The sequence below is a fragment of the Nerophis lumbriciformis genome, linkage group LG09, assembly GCF_033978685.3.
Source record: "Nerophis lumbriciformis linkage group LG09, RoL_Nlum_v2.1, whole genome shotgun sequence".
Classification (NCBI taxonomy): Eukaryota; Metazoa; Chordata; class Actinopteri; order Syngnathiformes; family Syngnathidae; genus Nerophis; species Nerophis lumbriciformis.
The window spans coordinates 4,522,501-4,546,386 of record NC_084556.2 but is presented as its reverse complement, the minus strand read 5'-3'; the positions used below and the strand labels follow the sequence as shown (position 1 = coordinate 4,546,386).

General features: G+C 41.7%; 1 protein-coding gene across 2 annotated transcripts in view; it reads left to right on the top strand.

Annotated features, from left to right (window-relative positions):
• The first annotated feature begins 3,278 nt into the window (after window positions 1-3,278).
• LOC133607811 (glycerophosphodiester phosphodiesterase domain-containing protein 5-like) overlaps window positions 3,279-23,886 on the top strand; it is a 41,146-nt gene continuing 20,538 nt past the window's right edge. Inside the window, exons 1-7 of one of the 2 annotated variants that reach the window (XM_061962784.2) lie at window positions 3,279-3,372; window positions 8,421-8,577; window positions 8,749-8,852; window positions 8,949-9,042; window positions 16,234-16,293; window positions 16,382-16,480; window positions 16,565-16,658. In XM_061962784.2, the coding sequence (XP_061818768.2) occupies window positions 8,443-8,577; window positions 8,749-8,852; window positions 8,949-9,042; window positions 16,234-16,293; window positions 16,382-16,480; window positions 16,565-16,658 (586 nt within the window). In that variant the 5' untranslated portion in view covers window positions 3,279-3,372; window positions 8,421-8,442. Of the gene's footprint in view, window positions 3,373-8,404; window positions 8,578-8,748; window positions 8,853-8,948; window positions 9,043-16,233; window positions 16,294-16,381; window positions 16,481-16,564; window positions 16,659-23,886 lie in introns of both variants that reach the window. The other variant, XM_061962785.2, reaches the window with a different exon arrangement.

Sequence of the window (23,886 nt, the reverse complement as noted above, 5' to 3'; positions counted from 1 at the left end):
TGTAAACGCTTTGAAGTGGGAAAGGGGTAGGATTAAATAAACTTTGCTTCTTCCTACTCCTTTTCGGGCATGATGTAAAATGAAATGATATGAAATTGTGTGATGTATTATGATGTAAGTGTGTTCATGTTCGAAATAAACTAAAGAAAGAAAGAAATGTCCCTGAGGAATGTAAGGTGGGAGTACTGTAATTACCTAACGTTACATTATTATTTTCCATAACAATTTAGCCCCCTCCACAATATTAACCCGACGTTAAAACAGAACTAGCTATTTATTGATTAGCAATTGCCGAATCATGTAACATTAGCTTAATGCTAAAAAGCCAGGTTACTATCACATTCTGTAACAGACAAATAATTTCATGTAGGCTAACGTTACCTACCTGCTACCTCTGTCTTTTTCTCGTTTCTCCTCCTCTTCTTTTCTCTTTTTTCTTCCCTGGGCACCTGACAGTTTTGGCATCTTGTGTTGATTTTTTGATGTGGTGACGTCCAAAAAGAGTCATGATACGGGAAGGGAGGGGGCGCACCGTGCGGGGGGGAGGAGGGGGGGGGGGGGGGGGCGTAATGTTGTAGCAAATAATATTTCTATTAAATAGGCTTTACTTTGCATTTTAATTAACGTGGGATTATTTTTTGTATTTAGAAATAATAGTACCAACTTTTTTTTCTCTTTTTTTTTTCTCCAACATTTGTGGCACTGGCGTGGCGCCCCCTGATGGACGGCGCCCTTAGCATTTGCCTATACGGCCTATGCCACGGGCCGGCCCTGGGTCTAAAAGTAAAGTAAAAAGAGCCCACAGTTAATTTACTTAAGTATTACTGTTTGAGTCAGTTTTATGCAAAATGTCAACACCCAAACTTCAAAGTCTTCATAGGGGGACATACAGTATATGTTTATGCGTCTTTTTGCTCCTTTCCATTCATGATTTATTTTAATGCATCAATATTTTTCTTTAACATTGAGTGAATGAAATAAAATGAAAAATAATCATGAAACAATTGTTAATACCTTGATGACTGACGACCAAAATATAATTCACAAAATCAAACTCTACTAAAGCTGGCATCTACTTTTATATGTCTGTTCTAGTTTTCAAACAAAAATGATTGAAATCTTCTTGTTTCATTTTTGGTTTACTGTGATGATGATGCAACCGTTTCGTTCTGACAGGCTGGAATGTTAATTTTGTTATTAGTTGTACAACATTTGAATACTGATGCCTGACTTGACTTTATTTGACAGGGAAAGGATGCAGTTTGACAACTTTTCAGGGCTTGGGATTATTAATAGTAATAACTCCACTAGAAAGCAAATCCAGTTTTTAAGTCAAAATGATATCACTAATAACTTAACCATTTTTAAATAATTAATACCACTAGAAACCAAATCCAGTGTTTATGTCAGTAATACCACAAATAACTACAACGTTAATTTTTCAGTAGATGTTGTCAAGTATTTGCAAAAAACTAACTTTGCTTAACTTGATGAAGGTTATTCGCAGCCTCCGAAGCAGAACCTCCAGGTTCTAATAATAATAATAATAATAATAATAATAATAATAATAATACCTGGGATTTATATAGTGCTTTTCTAAATACCCAAAGTCGCTTTACATGTGTGTGTGGGGGTGGGGGGGCTGGGGGAGGAGGGACGATAAAAACAACTTTATTAGAAGAAAAAAAACAAGAAAAAAAAACAGCTTCTTCCCTCAGGCCGTAAGACTCTTGAACGCATCATAATCATCCCCTCAACTCCCCCCAAAATGGATTAACTCGCTGGAATAAAAAATACAATATAACATACATCCATAAACGTGGATGCATATGAAAAAGTGCAATATATATTTATCTGTACAGTAACCTATTTATTTATTTATATATGCACCTTATTGCTTTTTTATTCTGCACTATACCATGAGTTGATGTAACGAAATTTCGTTCTTATCTGTACTGTAAAGTTCAAATTTGAATGACAATAAAAAGGAAGTTTAAGTCTAAGTCATACTTGCCAACCCTCCCGAATTTTCCGGGAGACTCCCGAAATTCAGCGCCTCTCCCGAAAACCTCCCGGGACAAATATTCTCCCGAAAATCTCCTGATTTTCAGCCGGAGCTGGAGGGGGCGTGGCCTCCAGCTCCATGCGGACCTGAATGAGGACATCCTTTTTTCACGACGGGAGGACAACAGGGTGACAAGAACTAAATCATCCAGACAAGAGATAAATTGTATTATTATGTTTATCTTACCTAAAAATAAATATATTTATTAATTAAAAAAAAAAAAAAAAAAAAAAACGAAATTAATTTTTACTATATTTAGCTAAAAACATCAAAATGAATTGTATTTTTATTTGTATTTTTTCTGACTCCTTATTACATCCAGGCATTAGAATTATACATTAAAATAAACATATTTGAAATAATTAATTTTAAATTATCATAATAATTCATTTAAAATGACCATATTTAATTTTTAAAATAATTGCTTGTTTATCAACAACTTTAGCATTTTATTCATTACATTTTGAAGCTCTCAGAAGCCAAGTTATGTTATATTCCTTAATATTTATTTATGCAAGTTTGAAGTATCAATTATCTAAACACAGTTTTATTTGCATATTTTCAGGATGTAGATATATATATATATATATATATATATATATATATATATATATATATATATATATATATATATATATATATATGTATATATGTATATGAAATACTTGACTTGGGGAATTCTAGCTGTCAATATACTCCTCCCCTCTTAACCACGCCCCAACCACGCCCTGCCCCACCCCCGACCTCCCGAAATCGGAGGTCTCAAGGTTGGCAAGTATGGTCTAAGTAATTGTTTTTTTTATGTTTTTGACTAACTAAAAACATGAGAAAATACATTAGTATCAATATATACGGGTTCAGATTAATTACAAGCATTTAACTGCGTTTAAATAATGAAAAAAGCATTATTATCTAAACCGTTAACCACATCATTAGGCCTTTTTTATGCTTTCATATAATAGTTTCCGGAATGGCTTTCAAAATAAAGCACAACTTATTACGAAATCTACAAAAAAAAAAAATTCTAAATCGAAAATACCTTATTTAAAACAGTCGTATACATTGATTGTCTCGTTAACGTATTTGTATTTTGGCGTTTAAATACTTTAACTCCTACACTGTCGTTCTCAAGGAGATTATTTTGTTTGTCTACTTCCGGTTTTGTGTCCTCTCCCATTGTTTGTCTTGACTCAGCATCACCTTCGCGCCACCTGTTTCTGACATGTCCGCTAAGCGAGGAAGAGGAGCGGGCTTCCTCCCCTTAGATGTGTCACCTCGGGAGGCAGAACCGAGTCACCGACTACCAGGTAGGAACATATCTGCCTCATTTATCATTTAATATCATAAAATATCAAACTGTATTGCTTCGGTCAAAGTTTTTTTTTTTTCATTCCTTGCTGACGCCAAACCTCCTTGTAAAAGTTGTCATATTTTGAAAAGAATGTGCTCCTTTCTCAATATTAACCACAGCTGATGCTCAACAAAATAAAATATACGTTTAGTAGCCTCTTGACTTCGAATCGGCGTATATTAAGAAGACAAATTCAACGTTATAGAGCAGCTCCGGCGGACGAAATGGAACACACGACGGTAAAAGCGCTCATTGGGCGCCGCTTTAGGGACGCGTTAAAGTGGCGGATAAATGAAAGGAATTCGGCTCGTGCGCTATTAAAGTTAAAGTTAAAGTACCAATGATAGTCACACACACACACTAGGTGTGGTGAAAATTGTCCTCTGCATTTGACCCATCCCCTTGTTCACGCCCTGGGAGGTGAGGGGAGCAGTGAGCAGCAGCGGTGGCCGTGCCCGGGAATCATTTTTGGTGATTCAACCCCCCAATTTCAACCCTTGATGCTGAGTGCCAAGCACGGAGGTAATAGGTCCCATTTTTATAGTCTTTGGTATGACTCAGCCGGGGGTTTTGAACTCACGACCTACCGATCTCAGGGCGGACACTCTAACCCAGTGGTTCTTAACCTTGTTGGAGGTACTGAAACCCGCCATTTTAATATGCGCATTCACCGAACCCGTCTTTAGTGAAAAATAAAATGTTTTTTTTTCTTAATTTAATCTTAATTTATCAATATTAATCATTTCATGATTAATATTATACTGTGTTGGCCCTGCGATGAGGTGGCGACTTGTCCAGGGTGTACCCCGCCTTCCGCCCGATTGTAGCTGAGATAGGCTTCAGAGCCCCCCGCGACCTCGAAGGGAATAAGCGGTACAAAATGGATGGATGCATGGACTAATAAAGATATATGTTACAAACAGAAAGTTACAGGAATGTACACATGATCCTGTGTTTACATCTCATTGTGCAACATGTGAATGTTTTAGTGGGAACTAAATGCGATATCGGAAAGGGGTGAAAATGATTTCCAAAGCAGGACCTCCACCCAGACATACAATATTAGTACACAGCTCATGAAAAACTATATTTTTTGTTATTGTAAGTGGGCCTAAATACTTATAATCCCATGGAAATGACTGCTGTCATTCGATTATAATAATAAAAAATCCATCCATCCATCCATTTTCTACCGCTTGTCCCTTTTTGGGGTCATTAACTTGGTATTTAGTCAGGTTCGGGACAGGTGTGCTGCTGGTGTGGTCACAGTGTGCACATCTAAGTTAAAGTACCAATTAACTGTATTTATTAAACAGTTATTAAGCAGTGGCACAAACATTCATGCCCTGCGATGAGGTGGCGACTTGTCCAGGGTGTACACCGCCTTCCGCCCGATTGTAGCTGAGATAGGCTTCAGAGCCCCCCGCGACCTCGAAGGGAATAAGCGGTACAAAATGGATGGATGCATGGACTAATAAAGATATATGTTACAAACAGAAAGTTACAGGAATGTACACATGATCCTGTGTTTACATCTCATTGTGCAACATGTGAATGTTTTAGTGGGAACTAAATGCGATATCGGAAAGGGGTGAAAATGATTTCCAAAGCAGGACCTCCACCCAGACATACAATATTAGTACACAGCTCATGAAAAACTATATTTTTTGTTATTGTAAGTGGGCCTAAATACTTATAATCCCATGGAAATGACTGCTGTCATTCGATTATAATAATAAAAAATCCATCCATCCATCCATTTTCTACCGCTTGTCCCTTTTTGGGGTCATTAACTTGGTATTTAGTCAGGTTCGGGACAGGTGTGCTGCTGGTGTGGTCACAGTGTGCACATCTAAGTTAAAGTACCAATTAACTGTATTTATTAAACAGTTATTAAGCAGTGGCACAAACATTCATGCCCTGCGATGAGGTGGCGACTTGTCCAGGGTGTACACCGCCTTCCGCCCGATTGTAGCTGAGATAGGCTTCAGAGCCCCCCGCGACCTCGAAGGGAATAAGCGGTACAAAATGGATGGATGCATGGACTAATAAAGATATATGTTACAAACAGAAAGTTACAGGAATGTACACATGATCCTGTGTTTACATCTCATTGTGCAACATGTGAATGTTTTAGTGGGAACTAAATGCGATATCGGAAAGGGGTGAAAATTATTTCCAAAGCAGGACCTCCACCCAGACATACAATATTAGTACACAGCTCATGAAAAACTATATTTTTTGTTATTGTAAGTGGGCCTAAATACTTATAATCCCATGGAAATGACTGCTGTCATTTGATTATAATAATAAAACATCCATCCATCCATCCATTTTCTACCGCTTGTCCCTTTTTGGGGTCATTAACTTGGTATTTAGTCAGGTTCGGGACAGGTGTGCTGCTGGTGTGGTCACAGTGTGCACATCTAAGTTAAAGTACCAATTAACTGTATTTATTAAACAGTTATTAAGCAGTGGCACAAACATTCATGCCCTGCGATGAGGTGGCGACTTGTCCAGGGTGTACCCCGCCTTCCGCCCGATTGTAGCTGAGATAGGCTTCAGAGCCCCCCGCGACCTCGAAGGGAATAAGCGGTACAAAATGGATGGATGCGACTAATACAGATATATGTTACAAACAGAAAGTTACAGGAATGTACACATGATCCTGTGTTTACATCTCATTGTGCAACATGTGAATGTTTTAGTGGGAACTAAATGCGATATCGGAAAGGGGTGAAAATTATTTCCAAAGCAGGACCTCCACCCAGACATACAATATTAGTACACAGCTCATGAAAAACTATTATTTTTTGTTATTGTAAGTGGGCCTAAATACTTATAATCCCATGGAAATGACTGCTGTCATTTGATTATAATAATAAAACATCCATCCATCCATCCATTTTCTACCGCTTGTCCCTTTTTGGGGTCATTAACTTGGTATTTAGTCAGGTTCGGGACAGGTGTGCTGCTGGTGTGGTCACAGTGTGCACATCTAAGTTAAAGTACCAATTAACTGTATTTATTAAACAGTTATTAAGCAGTGGCACAAACATTCATGCCCTGCGATGAGGTGGCGACTTGTCCAGGGTGTACCCCGCCTTCCGCCCGATTGTAGCTGAGATAGGCTCCAGCGCCCCCCCGCGACCCCGAAGGGAATAAGCGGTAGCAAATGGATGGATGGATGGACAAACATTCATGTCATTTCAAAATAGAAAGTGCAAGATTGTCAGAGACATTTTAAAACAAGTTATTAATCCACTTTTGTGCACGATGTCACTAAGATGACATATCAAAACAACACTAAATTCAAGTGCACTTTTTGTACAGAACGCCACTACAATAGTTTAAAACAAATAAAGTGCACTTTTATGCATGATGTCGGACAAGATATTTGACAAAAATAAAGACAACTTCAGATTGTTTTCTTTGTCTTACTTTGGCCAAAAATAGAACAAAAACATTCTGAAAATATTACAATAAAAATATAGAAAAAAAATATACCGGCAGTGGTAAAGTTTAGATCCATGAAGGAAAGAAGAACGTGAATGAATGTTTATAACTGAATACATTTACATATGCATAAAAATGTGTTTTCTTTTTTTGTATGAATTAATGTTAGAGTACCAACGATTGTCACACACACACTAGGTGTGGTGAAAATTGTCCTCTGCATTTGACCCAGGCCCGGCCCTAACCAATCTGGCGCCCTAGGCAAGATTTTAGGTGGCGCCCCCCCACATCGTCAGTAAAGTGTATATACTCACAAGAAACCGAATAGCTTTGTCTTTGACCTTTTTTTTTTTTTACTTACAACTATACCTAATATATAAAGGGGTGGACAAGTGACTATTACCTGCAGGGCAAACATTAGCTAACCAGAAGGCAATAACAATGTAAACAAAAAACACCTGCTTAAAAGATCTAATACAAATGTCCCTGAGGAATGTAAGGTGGGAGTACTGTAATTACCTAACGTTACATTATTATTTTCCATAACAATTTAGCCCACTCCACAATATTAACCCGACGTTAAAACAGAACTAGCTATTTATTGATTAGCAATTGCCGAATCATGTAACATTAGCTTAATGCTAAAAAGCCAGGTTACTATCACATTCTGTAACAGGCAAATAATTTCATGTAGGCTAACGTTACCTACCTGCTACCTCTGTCTTTTCTCGTTTCTACTCCTCTTCTTTTCTCTTTTTTCTTCCCTGGGCACCTGACAGTTTTGGTCGTTTTGACATCTTGTGTTGAATTTTTTGATGTGGTGACGTCCAAAAAGAGTCATGATACGGGAAGGGAGGGGGCGCACTGTGCGCGGGAGGGGGGGGGGGGGGTCGTAATGTTGTAACAAATAATATTTCTATTAAATAGGCTTTACTTTGCATTTTAATTAACGTGGGATTATTTTTTGTATTTAGAAATAATAGTACCAACTTTTTTTTTTTCTCCAACATTTGTGGCACTGGCGTGGCGCCCCCTGATGGACGGCGCCCTTAGCATTTGCCTATACGGCCTATGCCACGGGCCGGCCCTGATTTGACCCATCTCCTTGTTCACCCCCCTGGGAGGTGAGGGGAGCAGTGAGCAGCAGCGGTTGCCGCGCCCGGGAATCATTTTTGGTGATTCAACCCCCAATTCCAACCCTTGATGCTGAGTGCCAAGCAGGGAGTTAATGAGTCCCATTTTTATAGTCTTTGGTATGACTCGGCCGGGGTTTTGAACTCACGACCTACCGATCTCAGGGCGGACACTCTGACCACTAAGCCACTGAGCAGGTGTATTGAGTATTGCTGTTTCGACACCGAGCACATGTTAGTTGAACTGTTTGTTCACATTCACATGTGTTTGAAACTACACTAAAGTGCCCTTTGGTACCTATAAGGTGTGACGATAAGCTTATCTTATCTTGAGGACAGGCTGATGATGACGATGTCCATATTTATATGTTATTGTATTGTGACAGTGTTGTGTTTCAGGTGTGTGATGGACAAGAGGTCGGAGCGTCAGTAAACCCATGGCGTCCACGCTGGGCGTCCTCGACGGACAGGACCGCCGACCCTTCGTGTCGTGTTTGCTGGGCTTGTACGGTTGCCGGTGGCGACGCCGGCAAAGGAGCGGCGCCGGGCCGGCAGACTGCTGCTGCAGCAAGGTCAGGTGACCCCCCCACACTTTCTGTATACTGCGTGAGAATTACTGTCCTTGTTTAGATGATCGTAGCTTTTTAATGGGGTCAAGGGACAGGTTATTGTCTCCGTGGAAACGAGGGGCAATAAAAAGCAAGCTGATAAAAAAAAAAAAATCCTATTTGTTGTCCTGACAGTGGGAAGGCGCTTACTTGGCCTTGCTGGTGGCGGCCTTCTGCCTCACCCTGATTTTTCTCTACTTCTGGGTCCAAGCGAAGAACGACTACAATGACTTTGATTGGTGGGTGAAACCAAACTCCTGACGTTCCTGCGCGTCGTCCCCTGCACGTCTACTTCCTGTTCTTCCCCTTGACTAACGTGAGTTCCCGCCGTGCAGGTTCAACTTCGGCAACATGGGCTTCTGGTTCCCGTGGACTGTGGTGCTGCTGGTCATCGCTGCCGTCTTCTTCTCCTACACGGCCATGCTCATGGTGAGACGACTGATAGTGAGGCAGACACGGTGGATTTTTCAAAGCAATTATTATTCACAATATTTCATTTTTAATATGTGCTATTATTTTTTAACTTTATTTTAATAGGATTATTTAGAATAGGTGTGTCAAACTCATTTTCATTGAGGGCCACATCGCAGTAATGGCTGCTTTCAGAGGGCCGCTTTTCAAAAATGTATTTACATTATGCAATCATGTGATTAATCATGATTAATCGAAATGCATATGCATTGGATTATTAGGGCCCGCCATGGCCCATTGCAAAAGGACTCCCACAGGGAGTCCTTATGCAATGGGACATAAGGACCTATTGTTATTCGTCCGTTTTATTATTATTCTTTATTAGGGCCCGCCATGGCCCATTGCAAAAGGACTCCCACAGGGAGTCCTTATGCAATGGGACATAAGGACCTATTGTTAGGGCCCGCCATGGCCCATTGCAAAAGGACTCCCACAGGGAGTCCTTATGCAATGGGACATAAGGACCTATTGTTATTCGTCCGTTTTATTATTATTCTTTATTATTATTATTCTTCCGCCGCCTCTTTGAACACTAATTTGACCCACTCAACATGCTTCAAAACTCACCATATTTGACACACTCATCAGGACCTGCGAAAATTGTCTTTTGATAAAAAAACCGAACCCCAAAAATCAAAATTGCGCTCTAGCGCCCCCTAGGAAAAAAAAAAAAACAGACTGCCTGTAACTCCCACTAGGAAGGTCGGAGAGACATGAAACAAAAACCTCTATGTAGGTCTGACTTAGACCTAGTTCTCATAATTGTATGTCTTCGGGCTAAAATCAACAGGAAGTTGGCAATTCCCCCTTCAATACAAAAAAGTACTAAAAACAGTCACTTTTGCCTCTTTGAGCTGTAATTTGACCCCCTTAACATGCTTCAAAACTCACCAAACTGAACACACACATCAGGACTGGCTAATACTGTGATCTAATGAAAAAACCTAACCCCAAATCCAAAAATTGTGCTCTACAGCAATTTTTGAATAAAACTGATAAAAAACTGCTCCTCGGAAGAAAAAAATTACAAAACTGCCTGTTACTCCCACTGGGAACGTCGGAGAGACATGAAACACCTCTCCGTAGGTCTCACTTAGACCTACATTTCATAAATTGACAACCCCCAGCAAAAATCAACAGGAAGTTTGCTATTCCCCCTTCAAAATAAAATTTTTGGAAAAACCGGTCACCCTCCTTCAAAATCTATCTCCTCTGAGCGCGTTTGTCGTTTCGCCTTCAAACTAACACAGGTGAGAGATAAAACCCTTGTGATTAAAAGTATAGATGGGATTTTTAATACCTGCTCCGGTTTTGATTTTATGACCCTTCAAAGACCCGCTGCACTGATGCTCCTGCGGTGCTGTTTTTCTAAGATGGCTGCTCAAAAGCAGGAAGCACTAACGTGCCCACACAATGCAGACAAGGTAGGTACACTAGACTAAAGTCTTGGGACACTTCAGACTACAAGTAGACAAAAGTATTGGGACACTTAGGACTAGCACCTGCCAAATACGCGGGCCCGTCCAACGCTGCTTGCAGCTTTAATTATATATATTTTTTTATGTATAACTTGCTTTAATATCATAAATAAAGGTGACAAGCAGATATTTAACTATTTGTTTTTATCTCACAAAAATAGTTTTGCAATACATCCATCCATCCATTTTCTACTGCTTGTCACCTTTGGGGTCGCGGGTGGTGCTGGAGCCTATCTCAGCTGCATTCGGGCGAAGGCGGTGTACACCCTGGAAAAGTCACCACCTCATCGCAGAGCCCACATACTAATATCCTTGGCATGATCACATAGGCTCCAGCACCCCCCGCGACCCCGGAAGGGACAAGCGGTAGAAAATGGATGGATGGACATTTTGTTTCGGTCAAAATTGAAAGAACGAATGCATTTAGTAAAAAAAAAAAAAAAAAAGAAGGAAAAAAAAAGTTTTTAATTGAAACCCATTTTTACCAGGCTTTCGCGGGCCACATAAAATAATGTGGTGGGCCAGAACTGTCCCCTGGGCCTTGAGTTTGACACCTGTGATTTAAAATCTCTTGCTAGCCTATATAGTTTTAAATGTCATCGTCATTTTTACAAGGAGGAGAAATATAACCTTAGAGAAAAATCTAATTTTCACATCTGTATGCAGGTACAGCACTTAAAACCTTTAGCATATCAGTATATGTGGAATTGAATTATGCAATGGATTACGCAAGGAAGTCAAACTATGATCAAGTTTATGAAACTGTTAGACTCAAAGTACAAAGAAGAACAATCTTGGACCTTATTTAAAAAATAAAATAGAAAATGTTATTCATCTCATAGGTGAACCATACTTAACTATTTATTGATGAGAACTTTATTGTTAATTCGCATGTTTGATCATTTTTTACTTACCGTATTTTCCGCACTATTAGCCGCACCTAAAAACCACAAATTTACTCAAAAGCTGACAGTGCGGCTTATAACCCGGTGCGCTTTATATATGGATTAATATTAAGATTCATTTTCATAAAGCTTCGGTCTCGCAACTACGGTAAACAGCCGCCATCTTTTTTCCCCGTAGAAGAGGAAGTGCTTCTTCTTCTACGCAAGCAACCGCCCCCATAGAACAGGAAGCGCTTCTTCTTCTACTGTAAGCAACCACCCGCCCGCGTAGAAGAAGAAGAAGCGCGCGGATATTACGTTTCATTTCCTTTGTGTGTTTACATCTGTAAAGACCACAAAATGGCTCCTACTAAGCGACAGGTTTCCGGTTCATGAAAAGACGCAATCTCTCCATCCGCACACGGACTACTATTTCACAGCAACTGCCTAAAGACTTTCAAGAAAAGCTGGCTACTTTCCGTGCATATTGTAAAAACAAGATAGCTGAAAAAAAGATCCGGCCAGAGAACATTATCAACATGGACGAGGTTCCACTGACTTTTGATATTCCTGTCAACCGCACTGTGGATACAACGGGAGCACGTACGGTGAATATTCGCACCACAGGGAATGAGAAGTCATCCTTCACTGTGGTTCTAGCTTGCCATGCGAATGGCCAGAAACTTCCACCCATGGTGATATTCAAAAGGAAGACCTTGCCAAAAGAGACCTTTCCAGCCGGCGTCATCATAAAAGCTAACTCGAAGGGATGGATGGATGAAGAAAAGATGAGCGAGTGGTTAAGGTAAGTTTACGCGAAGAGGCCGGGTGGCTTTTTTCACGCAGCTCCGTCCATGTTGATATACGACTCCATGCGCGCCCACATCACGCTGGTTTTTAATATATTATTAAAGTTTGACTGACCTATCTGACTGTTTTTTTGACATTCCTTTAGCGCAGTTAGATGCGGCTTATAACACGGGGCGGCTTATAGGTGGACAAAGTTTTGAAATATGCCGTTCATTGAAGGCGCGGCTTATAACCCAGGGCGGCTTATGGTGCGGAAAATACGGTACTCATTGTATATTCATTTATTTATTAACTGTTGTGTTACAAATAGTCAATTTTTTATTACATATGGCAGATTTTAAAACAAACTAAAAAGGGTTGATTTTTATTAAAATATTGCCATTAAATTGGATTTTGTGCTGTTATGCTTTTATGAATTTGTATTTTTCCAGATAAACACAAAAATCCAATTTATGTTCATCCAAAATGCAAAAATGCGTGTTTATCTGTCTGATGACAAATTGAAACGGAAGCCGTATTTTAGCTTTTCCTTCGGGTTTAGCATGTTTTTAGCATAACGGTAAAACATCTTTGTTCAGCAGGAGTCCTATTGTCGTTTTTAAAAAAGTGTCATTAAATAGTTGTCTAACCAGTTGTCTTTACCATGAATTGATTAACGTGGACCCCGACTTAAACAAATTGAAAAACTTATTCGGGTGTTACCATTTAGTGGTCAATTGTACGGAATATGTACTGTACTGTGCAATCTACTAATAAAAGTTTCAATCAAACAACTTTTGTTTCAGAAATGAAAATAGAAAAAATGGCCCGAAATGTGTTTTTAATTTGCATTTAAGAATTGGAAATAGAAGGAAAGGTATTTGGACCGAAAACGGTCCATGTACCTTCCGTTCATTCTATTTCCAATTTTGAAACACAAAAAATAAATAAAAATATTTTGATTTTTATTATACATGGCAGATTTTAAAACAAACAAAAAGGGGTTGATTTTCATTAAAATATTGACATAAAATTGGATTTTGTGCTGTTTTCCCTTTATGGATTTTTATTTCTCCAGATAAACACAAAAATCGAAAAAATTGTGCGGTGGTTATCTGTGTGATAGCAAATTGAACCGGAAGCAGTATTTTAGCCTTTCCTTTGCGTTTAGCATGTTTTTAGCACAGCGGTATAACATCTTTGTTCAGCAGGAGTCCTAAAAAAAAAAAAATTGGACCATTTTTTTCTATTTTCATTTCTGAAACAAAAGTTGGACAACTATTTAATGAGACTTTTTTTTTTTTTAAAACGACAATAGGACTCCTGCTGAACAAAGGTGTTACCGTAATGCTAAACGCAAAGCAAAAGCTAAAATACTGCTTCCGGTTCAATTTGTCGTTTTTTGGGCGTTTATCTGGAAAAAATAAAAGCATAACAGCACATCCAATTTTATGGCAATATTTTGCTTTAAAATCTGCCATATAAAATAAACATCGAAAAACGGCCCTAATTTTATTTTTTGATTTGCATTTAAGAATTGGCAATTGCATGAACGGGAAGGCACGCGTATTTCCGGACATGTGCTCCAATCCGCGCGGTTATTTATCTATTTCCGGGTCACATATTTCAAAAATGCAAACAATTAAATATAATATGGAATAACAGAAATTGAACGCGTCCCCCCCCCCCAAAACTAAAATTTGAGTCAGATATTGCTATTGTCCTTTAAAAAAAAAAAAGTCTCATTAAATAGCTGTCCAACTTTTGTTTCAGAAATGAAAATAGAAAAAATGTCCCGAACGGAAGGTACGCGGACTCCACTGCACTATATCCTCTTCCGTTTTTTCAATTTAGGCTTTCTTGTTGGAGAATAAAAATAATTTGTGCTTTTTTTTCCTCCCGACATGAAACACAAACGCCTTTGTTGTCTTTACCGTTTTGAACTTAAGTGAACACATTTGGCGGCGTGTTTGTCAGCGGGCTTTGAAGCAATTACGTAACAGTCGACGACGGCTACCATCCATCCATCCATCTTCTTCCGCTTATCCGAGGTCGGGTCGCGGGGGCAGCAGCCTAAGCAGGGAAGCCCAGACTTCCCTCTCCCCAGCCACTTCGTCCAGCTCCTCCCGGGGGATCCCGAGGCGTTCCCAGGCCAGCCGGGAGACATAGTCTTCCCAACGTGTCCTGGGTCTTCCTCGTGGCCTCCTACCGGTCGGACATGCCCTAAACACCTCCTTAGGGAGGCGCTCGGGTGGCATCCTGACCAGATGCCCGAACCACCTCATCTGGCTCCTCTCGATGTGGAGGAGCAGCGGCTTTACTTTGAGCTCCCCCCGGATGACAGAGCTTCTCACCCTATCTCTAAGGGAGAGCCCCGCCACCCGGCGGAGGAAACTCATTTCGGCCGCTTGTACCCGTGATCTTGTCCTTTCGGTCATAACCCAAAGCTCATGACCATAGGTGAGGATGGGAACGTAGATCGACCGGTAAATTGAGAGCTTTGCCTTCCGGCTCAGCTCCTTCTTCACCACAACGGATCGATACAGCGTCCGCATTACTGAAGACGCCGCACCGATCCGCCTGTCGATCTCACGATCCACTCTTCCCTCACTCGTGAACAAGACTCCGAGGTACTTGAACTCCTCCACTTGGGGCAAGATCTCCTCCCCAACCGGAGATGGCACTCCACCCTTTTCCGGGCGAGAACCATGGACTCGGACTTGGAGGTGCTGATTCTCATCCCAGTCGCTTCACACTCAGCTGCGAACCGATCCAGTGAGAGCTGAAGATCCTGGCCAGATGAAGCCATCAGGACCAAATCATCTGCAAAAAGCAGAGACCTAATCCTGCAGCCACCAAACCGGATCCCCTCAACGCCTTGACTGCGCCTAGAAATTCTGTCCATAAAAGTTATGAACAGAATCGGTGACAAAGGGCAGCCTTGGCGGAGTCCAACCCTCACCGGAAACGTGTCCGACTTACTGCCGGCAATGCGAACCAAGCTCTGACACTGATCATACAGAGAGCGGACCGCCACAATCAGACAGTCCGAAACCCCATACTCTCTGAGCACTCCCCACAGGACTTCCCGAGGGACACGGTCGAATGCCTTCTCCAAGTCCACAAAGCACATGTAGACTGGTTGGGCAAACTCCCATGCACCCTCAAGGACCCTGCCGAGAGTATAGAGCTGGTCCACAGTTCCACGACCAGGACGAAAACCACACTGTTTCTCCTGAATCCGAGGTTCGACTATCCGGCGTAGCCTCCTCTCCAGTACACCTGAATAGACCTTACCGGGAAGGCTGAGGAGTGTGATCCCACGATAGTTAGAACACACCCTCCGGTTCCCCTTTTTAAAGAGAGGAACCACCACCCCGGTCTGCCAATCCAGAGGTACTGCCCCCGATGTCCACGCGATGCTGCAGAGTCTTGTCAACCAAGACAGCCCTACAGCATCCAGAGCCTTAAGGAACTCCGGGCGGATCTCATCCACCCCCGGGGCCTTGCCACCGAGGAGCTTTTTAACTACCTCAGCAACCTCAGCCCCAGAAATAGGAGAGCCCACCACAGATTCCCCAGGCACTGCTTCCTCATAGGAAGACGTGTTGGTGGGATTGAGGAGGTCTTCGAAGTATTCCCTCCACCGATCCACCACTTCCGCAGTCGAGGTCAGCAGAACACCATCCGCACCATACACGGTGTTGGTAGTGCATTGCTTCCCGTTCCTGAGGCGGCGGATGGTGGTCCAGAATCGCTTCGAAGCCGTCCGGAAGTCGTTTTCCATGGCTTCCCCGAACTCCTCCCATGTCCGAGTTTTTGCCTCCGCAACCGCTGAGACGACGGCTACATAAAGCAAAAATAAACGTTTCCGACTCTTAACGACGAACAAAGTTTCGGCTGTCACCTTTTTTTTTGTGTGGCGTCAGGTAAGCGTAGCCCGGGTGTGGCGTGCTCCTAAAAGCGTTTGTAATGACGTGAACATTGCTTCTTTTCAGCTCTTGGCCATCTGCTTGCTGTCCCACAGGCAAACACTGTGTTTACATTGGCTGCACAAGGTAGGCGACACTGACCTCAGATCAGATCACGTGGATATGTGTTGTTAAATGGGGTGTACCTAATGTAGTGGCCTGTGTGTGTGGTCAGATGGGCGTGGCGGTGAGTCTGGCGTTCGCCGTGATGGCGACCTCCGTCATGAGCGAGCTTTGGGGTCAAGGATGGAGCACGCTGCTGCTTTCTTTCCAGGTGACGCGCTCGTGGAATCCCGAATCTTTCGTGTCATCTCGCGCGTTCGATTCCCCTCGTTTTCTTGCCCCCACGTGACCACAGGTGACGGCGCCCTATTTGCATGTGGGCGGAGTCTTGGTGATGACGACGCTGGCCTGGCCGGTAGCGCTACACTTCTTTTGCGTGGGCAGCACAGGTGAGCAGGCTGATCTGGCGCCCTAGGCAAGATTTTAGGTGGCGCCCCCCCACATCGGCAGTGAAGTGTATATACTCACAAGAAACTGAATAGCTTTGTCTTTGACCTTTTTTTTTTTTTTTACTTACAACTATACCTAATATATAAAGGGGTGGAAAAGTGACTATTACCTGCAGGGCAAACATTAGCTAACCAGAAGGCAAAAACAATGTAAACAAAAAACACCTGCTTAAAAGATCTAATACAAATGTCCCTGAGGAATGTAAGGTGGGAGTACTGTAATTACCTAACGTTACATTATTATTTTCCATAACAATTTAGCCCCCTCCAACAATATTAACCCGACGTTAAAACAAAACTAGCTATTTATTGATTAGCAATTGCCGAATCATGTAACATTAGCTTAATGCTAAAAAGCCAGCTACTATCACATTCTGTAACAGACAAATAATTTCATGTAGGCTAACGTTACCTACCTGCTACCTCTGTCTTTTCTCGTTTCTCCTCTTCTTTTCTCTTTTTCCTTCCCTGGGCACCTGACAGTTTTGGCCGTTTTGACATCTTGTGTTGATTTTTTTGATGTGGTGACGTCCAAAAAGAGTCATGATACGGGAAGGGAGGGGGCGCACCGTGCGGGGGGAGGGTGGAGGGGCGTAATGTTGTAACAAATAATATTTCTATTAAATAGGCTTTACTTTGCATTTTAATTAACGTGGGATTATTTTTTGTATTTAGAAATAATAGCACCAACTTTTTTTTTTTTTTTTTTTCTCCAACATTTGTGGCACTGGCGTGGCGCCCCCTGATGGACGGCGCCCTTAGCATTTGCCTATACGGCCTATGCCACGGGCCGGGCCTGCAGGTGAGGACGTGGGGTCTGTGGATCTTCTCTATTGTCTTGAACGAAACCACTCTTTTGGAGTGAAACTGCACTTTTTGATGGGGAATCGTGCCTATAATTCACAATCCTTATGTAAGACAAGCACATATGGAGGTTAATTTGTGTCTTTATTACGAAAGTTTTTTTTTTTGACACTGAATTATTTTTACATCAAATTTAAATGAAAAAAAAAATAAAAAAATTCAGTGTTAAAAAAATTACATTCATAAAAATTCAGTGTGCAAAAAAATCAGTGCTATAGTGCGTCACACCTGGTGGTCAGACTTCAAACTTGACACCTCTGGTTCTGAGACAGGATCGATTGCTTCAGCCTTAATTCCCCAGAGGTGACAGTTGCTTTCTGAAGCAGCAAATTTTTCGACACTGAATTTTTTATACACTGACGTTTTTTTTTTACATAAGATCTTGACAATTTCATTAAAAATTTCAGTGTTAAAATTCAGTGTAAAAAAAAAAAGTCAGTGATTAAAAATTCCCTGGAAAAAAAAATATTTTTTATAAAAATTCAGTGTAAAATAATCAGTGCTATAGTGTGTGACGTCACACCTGGTGGTCAGACTTCAAACTTGACACCTCATTGGCTGGTTCTGAGACAGGATCCATTGCTTCAGCCTTAATTTCCTGGAAGTGAGAGTTGCTTTCTGAAGCTGCAATTTGAATTTTTTATACACTGTATTTGTATACACTGATTTTTTTTAAACACTGAATTTGTATACTGATTTTTTTGGACACTGAATTTTTTATACACTGATTTTTTTTGACACTGAATTTTTTATACACTGAATTCTTTATACACTGATTTTTTTTGACACTGAATTTTTTATACACTGATTTTGTATACACTGATTTTTTTTGACAGTGAAATTTTTTTTACATGAGATTTTGACCATTTCATTGAAACAACATTCAGTGTAAAAAAAATTACATTGATAAAAATTCAGTGTAAAAAAACATCAGTGCTATATAGTGTGTGTGACATCAGACTTCAAACTTGACACCTCATTGGCTGGTTCTGAGACAGGATCGATTACTTCAGCCTTAATTTCCCGGAAGTGAGAAGATGCACATTTTTCGGCACAGAATTTTTTTATACCCTGAATTAGTATACACTAGAGATGCGCGGTTTGCGGACACAACCGCGGAGTCCGCGGATTATCCGCGGATCGGGCGGTTGAAATAAAAAAAAAAATTAGATTTTATCCGCGGGTCGGGTCGGGCGGTTGAAATTAAAAAAAATTAGATTTTAAATAGATTCAGGCGGGTGGCAGTTAAACCAATTCGGAAATATATATACATAGTTAAATGTTGTTACCCACATACGAAAAACGAGCAGGCACCTGCAGCATATGCCACAACAGAAGAAGAAAAAAAAGAAGAGATGGACACTTTTACGGAGCGGAGAAGGGACGCCTCGCCGGGGTCCGGGACCGAGGCCCCTTCCCCCGAGAGGGCTCCACCGGGAGCCGTAGCTGAGGCGATCCGCGAGAAGGGCCCGACGCACGTCCAGGGTCACCACCGCGCCCACCGCACCGACACCCCGCCTCTACCGCCTTCGCAGCGGCCGGCGTCACGCGCAGCAGGTAAGCAGCTTACCTGCCCGCCACCCCCGTGGCCGGGGGCTCGTAACAGGGGTCACTCCGCGCGCTCCGCCCGCGCAGCTTACCTGCCCGCCACCCCCGTTGCCGGGGGCGCGTAACAGGGGTCACTCCGCGCGCAGTGCGCTCACGAAAGGGGTGGGGCTCACCCTGGTTGATATAGACAGCAGGACGGTGGCCATGGAAGTCGGAACCCGCTAAGGAGTGTGTAACAACCCACCTGCCGAATCAACTAGCCCTGAAAATGGATGGCGCTGGAGCGTCGGGCCCATACCCGGCCGTCGCCGGCAGCGAGAGCCGCGAGGGCTAGGCCGCGACGAGTAGGATGGCCGCCGCGGTGCGCGCTGAAGCCTCGGGCGCGAGCCCGGGTGGAGCCGCCGCGGGTGCGAGGGACATCGCACCTCCATGCGCTTGGAGGTGCGCTCAGCGCGGCTCCCATATGATTGCGCACTGGTGTGCGTCTGGGCCGTGACAGCGTGGCACGCATTGAATGTCTGTGCTGCATTGGATCAGTCTCCTTTCTTTAACAAGCAAAAGCTTTATAACCTCACTAATGCCTTGCATCGTCTATATTAGATATATAACAACGGGCGGGTGCGGTTCTGATTAAATGTTAGATCGGGTGGATGGCGGATGGTTGACAACTTTCTGATGCGGTTGCGGATGAAATAATTGCCTATCCGCGCATCTCTAGTATACACTGATTTTTTTTGACACTTACTTTTTTTACATTAGATTTTGACAATTTCATTGAAACAACATTCAGTGTTAAAATTCAGTGTAAAAAAAAATCAGTGAATAAAAATTCTGTGTAAAAAAAATCAGTTTATAAAAATTCAGTGTAATATAATCAGTGCTATATAGTGTGTGACAACACACCTGGTGGTCAGACTTCAAACTTGACACCTCATTGGCTGGTTCTGAGACAGGATCCATTGCTTCAGCCTTGATTCACCAGAACTGAGAGTTGCTTTCTGAAGCAGCAATTTTTTTTACACTGAATTTTAAAACACTGATTTTTTTTCCCAATGAAATTGTCAGGACATAAAAAAAAAAGAGTCACAAAGCTGTTGGTGTCCAACTTTTTCTAGACCTTTGCCCAAAAATGTCAGGTTTGATAGGGGGCCGATAGTTCTTCAGTACTGTGCCATCAAGACTACCCTTCTTTAAGTGGGTCTTAATGACAGCAGTTTTCAGAGGTGGGACCAAGTCATTGTTTTGCAAGTCACAAGTAAGTCTCAAGTCTTTGCCCTCAAGTCCGAGTCAAGTCCCGAGTCAAGACAGGCAAGCCCCGAGTCAAGTCCAAAGTCAAGACTGGAAAGTCTCAAGTCAAGTCCTAAGTCCTGCATTTTGAGTTTCGAGTCCTTTCAAGTCCTTTTAACCACAGACTAATATATTAACACAGATTGTGTATGCTTTTCAAACGCTGTATTTATTTATTAAAACAAGTGCATTTTAAATTGCAGGAAAGAAAATTGTGCTGACATTGCACTTTATAATAGCACTATTAACCAGTCATTTTAAACATTAACTCATTCCTTTACAGAACAAACACATTGAAAAATAAAGTGCAAATGTACTTATTTGTACAAAAGTGTTAACATTGAAAAAACATGACATATACGTGAACATAACAAAAAAGTTGTACTTTTTATATGTCAGGGCCCTATGCTGCATTGCATTTGCAAAAGACCAAATTAGCCAAGAGTCTGTCAGTCATTTGTGCACGATGGGGGCGTAGTATGATGCCACCATGGCTGAAAACTCGCTCCACTGGAGCACTGGAGGCAGGCACTGCCAAGACTCTCATGGCCACTCGGAACAGTGAAGGAAGAGTCTTCATGTTCAATGCCCAGAACAAAAGGGGGGAGAGAGTTTTTTTTGGGTTGGTGCACTACTTGTAAGTGTATCTTGTGTTTTTTATGTTGATTTAATTAAAAAAAGAAAAGAAAAAAAAAATTATTTCTTGTGCGGCCCGATACCAATCGATCCACGGACCAGTACCGGGCCGCGGCCCGGTGGTTGGGGACCACTGAGGTAAACAACCAACAGTATGTCAGAAAGCTAGCTAAAACGGTACACATATTCATAATATAGTATACATTTTAACTGACCTTTATTTTACTATTTTTGTCTTTTTTTAGGTGGCTAAAATACGTGGTGCTGCTGACCGCCGTCTAACGTTACGTGTGATATATTGACTAACGTAACCCTGCTTAAAAAAAAAATCACTGAACAAAAAGTATGAATAAGGTAGTGAACTGCAACAGATTCCCGTGTTTGCAATAACGTTATAACGTTAGCAGTGAGTTTACAGCCTCACTGATTTAACTACACAGCAAATAAAAGTCACGTTACTTAGCCAATAAACGTTATCTTACATTCAAAACTTACCGTTCTTTGTGCAACTTCAAATGCCGGACGAAGTTGGAAGTTGTTGCCTCTCCATCAGTCATTTTCGAACCGCATGTGTTGCATACTGCAAACCGTTTTGTGTTGACCACCTCGTAATTTTTATACCCAAACAAAATTATTTTAGGTATCATTTTTTGTTCACTGGCGTGTGGTTTGGACATGTCTTCTTCGTTGGTTGTCCTGCAATTTGATTGGATGAATGCTGTGTGATGAAAACAAAGTAGATCTAATTTGATTGGCTGTTGTACTGAGACCACACCAGCTGACACACGCAACGCTGATAGACAAGTACACAATGAAAAATACGGAGCGCTCCCAAATAACTTTTTCATCTTTGGGTTTTGGGGAAAGTAGCAAGTCATGTCAAGTCATGTCAATTCAAAAGGCTCAAGTCCAAGTGAAGTCACAAGTCATTGATGTTAAAGTCTAAGTCGAGTTGCAAGTCTTTTTACATTTTGTCAAGTCGAGTCTAAAGTCATCAAATTCATGACTCGAGTCTGACTCGAGTCCAAGTCATGTGACTCGAGTCCACACCTCTGGCAGTTTTTAAGGCCTTTGGAAATGTTCCAGTCTGAAGTCAGATGTTAACTAAACGAGCGAATTGTGGTAGATTTTAGAAATGTAGTGGGTAACTCATCAAGGCAGCATGTTGATGGACTCAGACGGTGGATGACTTCTTCAGCTGTTTTGTCAGTGACAGGAGTGAAATCTGCCAGCTCTAGTTGACTAGCTGGCTGCAGTGTAGCTATTTGTTTTCCAGGAATTATTGCATTTTTAATGCCTTGAACTTTATCATGAATGAATATTGCAAACTCATTGCACTTTGATGTAGAAATTAGTTCTATTGGTAGTGAATTTCGGAGGGTTTGTTAATCTGTTGACCGTAGTAAACAGGACGCGAGAGTTGTTTCTACAGTTTGTGATGATTTCAGAAAAATATTTTTCTCTTGTTGAACACATTTAGCTTTTCTTTGTAAATCTCATAATGAGTTTGGAGCTTTGATGTGTGTCAATTCAGTTCGGCTCTGCGGCAATCCATTTTCTGTGCTTTTGCCTACTTTCAACCATTCTATAACCTTGGTGTCACACTTGATGTATACGAGTTCAACAGATCATCAACATTAACATACAGGGTGTTTTCAAACCTAATCATTTCCACAAACTGTGTCCGTATGCTATCATTTATGAGTCTTACCCTAATAGCCGCAGACCTGCTCAGTGGTTTTGTGGTTAGGTTGCGGTAGGTCGTGAGTTCAAACCCCGGCCAAGTCATACCAAAGACTTTAAAAATATGGGACCCATTGAATTCTTGCTTGGCACTCAGCATCAAGGGTTGGAATTGGGGGTTAAATCACCAAAAATGATTCCCGGGCGTGGCCACCGCTGCTGCCCACTGCTCCCCTCACCTCCCAGGGGGTGAACAAGGGGATGGGTCAGATGCAGAGGACAAATTTGTGTGTGACAATCATTGGTACTTTAACTTTAACTGTTGGTTTGTGTTTGCTTTAGATTAGCTAGAGTTGCCCGAGACATTGTGTTCTTCAAAGGAATGTGGATTACATTTCTCTGATCAGATAACCTAACTTTCTGTCTTTTAACTAATCTATGTGCTATGATAGTAGTTATTGTTTTAGAAGGGAGCACTTCCTCATTTGGTCTCTCTGGTTGATGCAATGTTTATCAGCACAGAGGCCCTTAACAACCTGGACAAAAAGCATTGGCACTGTTGGGAATAACAGCTATGGGCAGCGTTGGCGGGGCCTAGCTGGGACAACTTTGGTTAATTGAATAAGCTGAGGAGGAAGAGGGGCGCAATATTTTTTTGATGAAAGAATCCTTGATTGCACCATTTTAATCCCTGATTTCACCAAACTTTCAAGATGGTCAGGAAGTCTCAAGGTGATGATGATGGAGTTTTTGCTTCAGAATCCTCTTTTCGGGATTCTACAGGTGCTGTGTTTGCTGAAGCTGAATCCTTTGCTGGGTTCCTAGGTGGAAGCGGAGAAGGAGTTCTTCTTCCGCTCTCCTTCTCTCTCCTCTGTGACAGCACAGGATCTGGTCCAGGCTTATTCTGAGGTTATCCGTCAGTCGTCTCACTCAACCTCTGTTCAGTTGTGGGCATTTCCCTTGACACAGATCCACTCTTTGCCAGAAGAGATTAAAGTTGTCAATAAAATGCAGTCCTCTGGACTCAGATTTTGGACAGCCATGTATTTAGCTGAAGCAGCCTGCTGAATTTGTTTATCCCCCTGTCGATATTAGGGAGAGGTCCACTGATGATACATTTAGATATTTCCACTTTGTTGACACTCTCAAA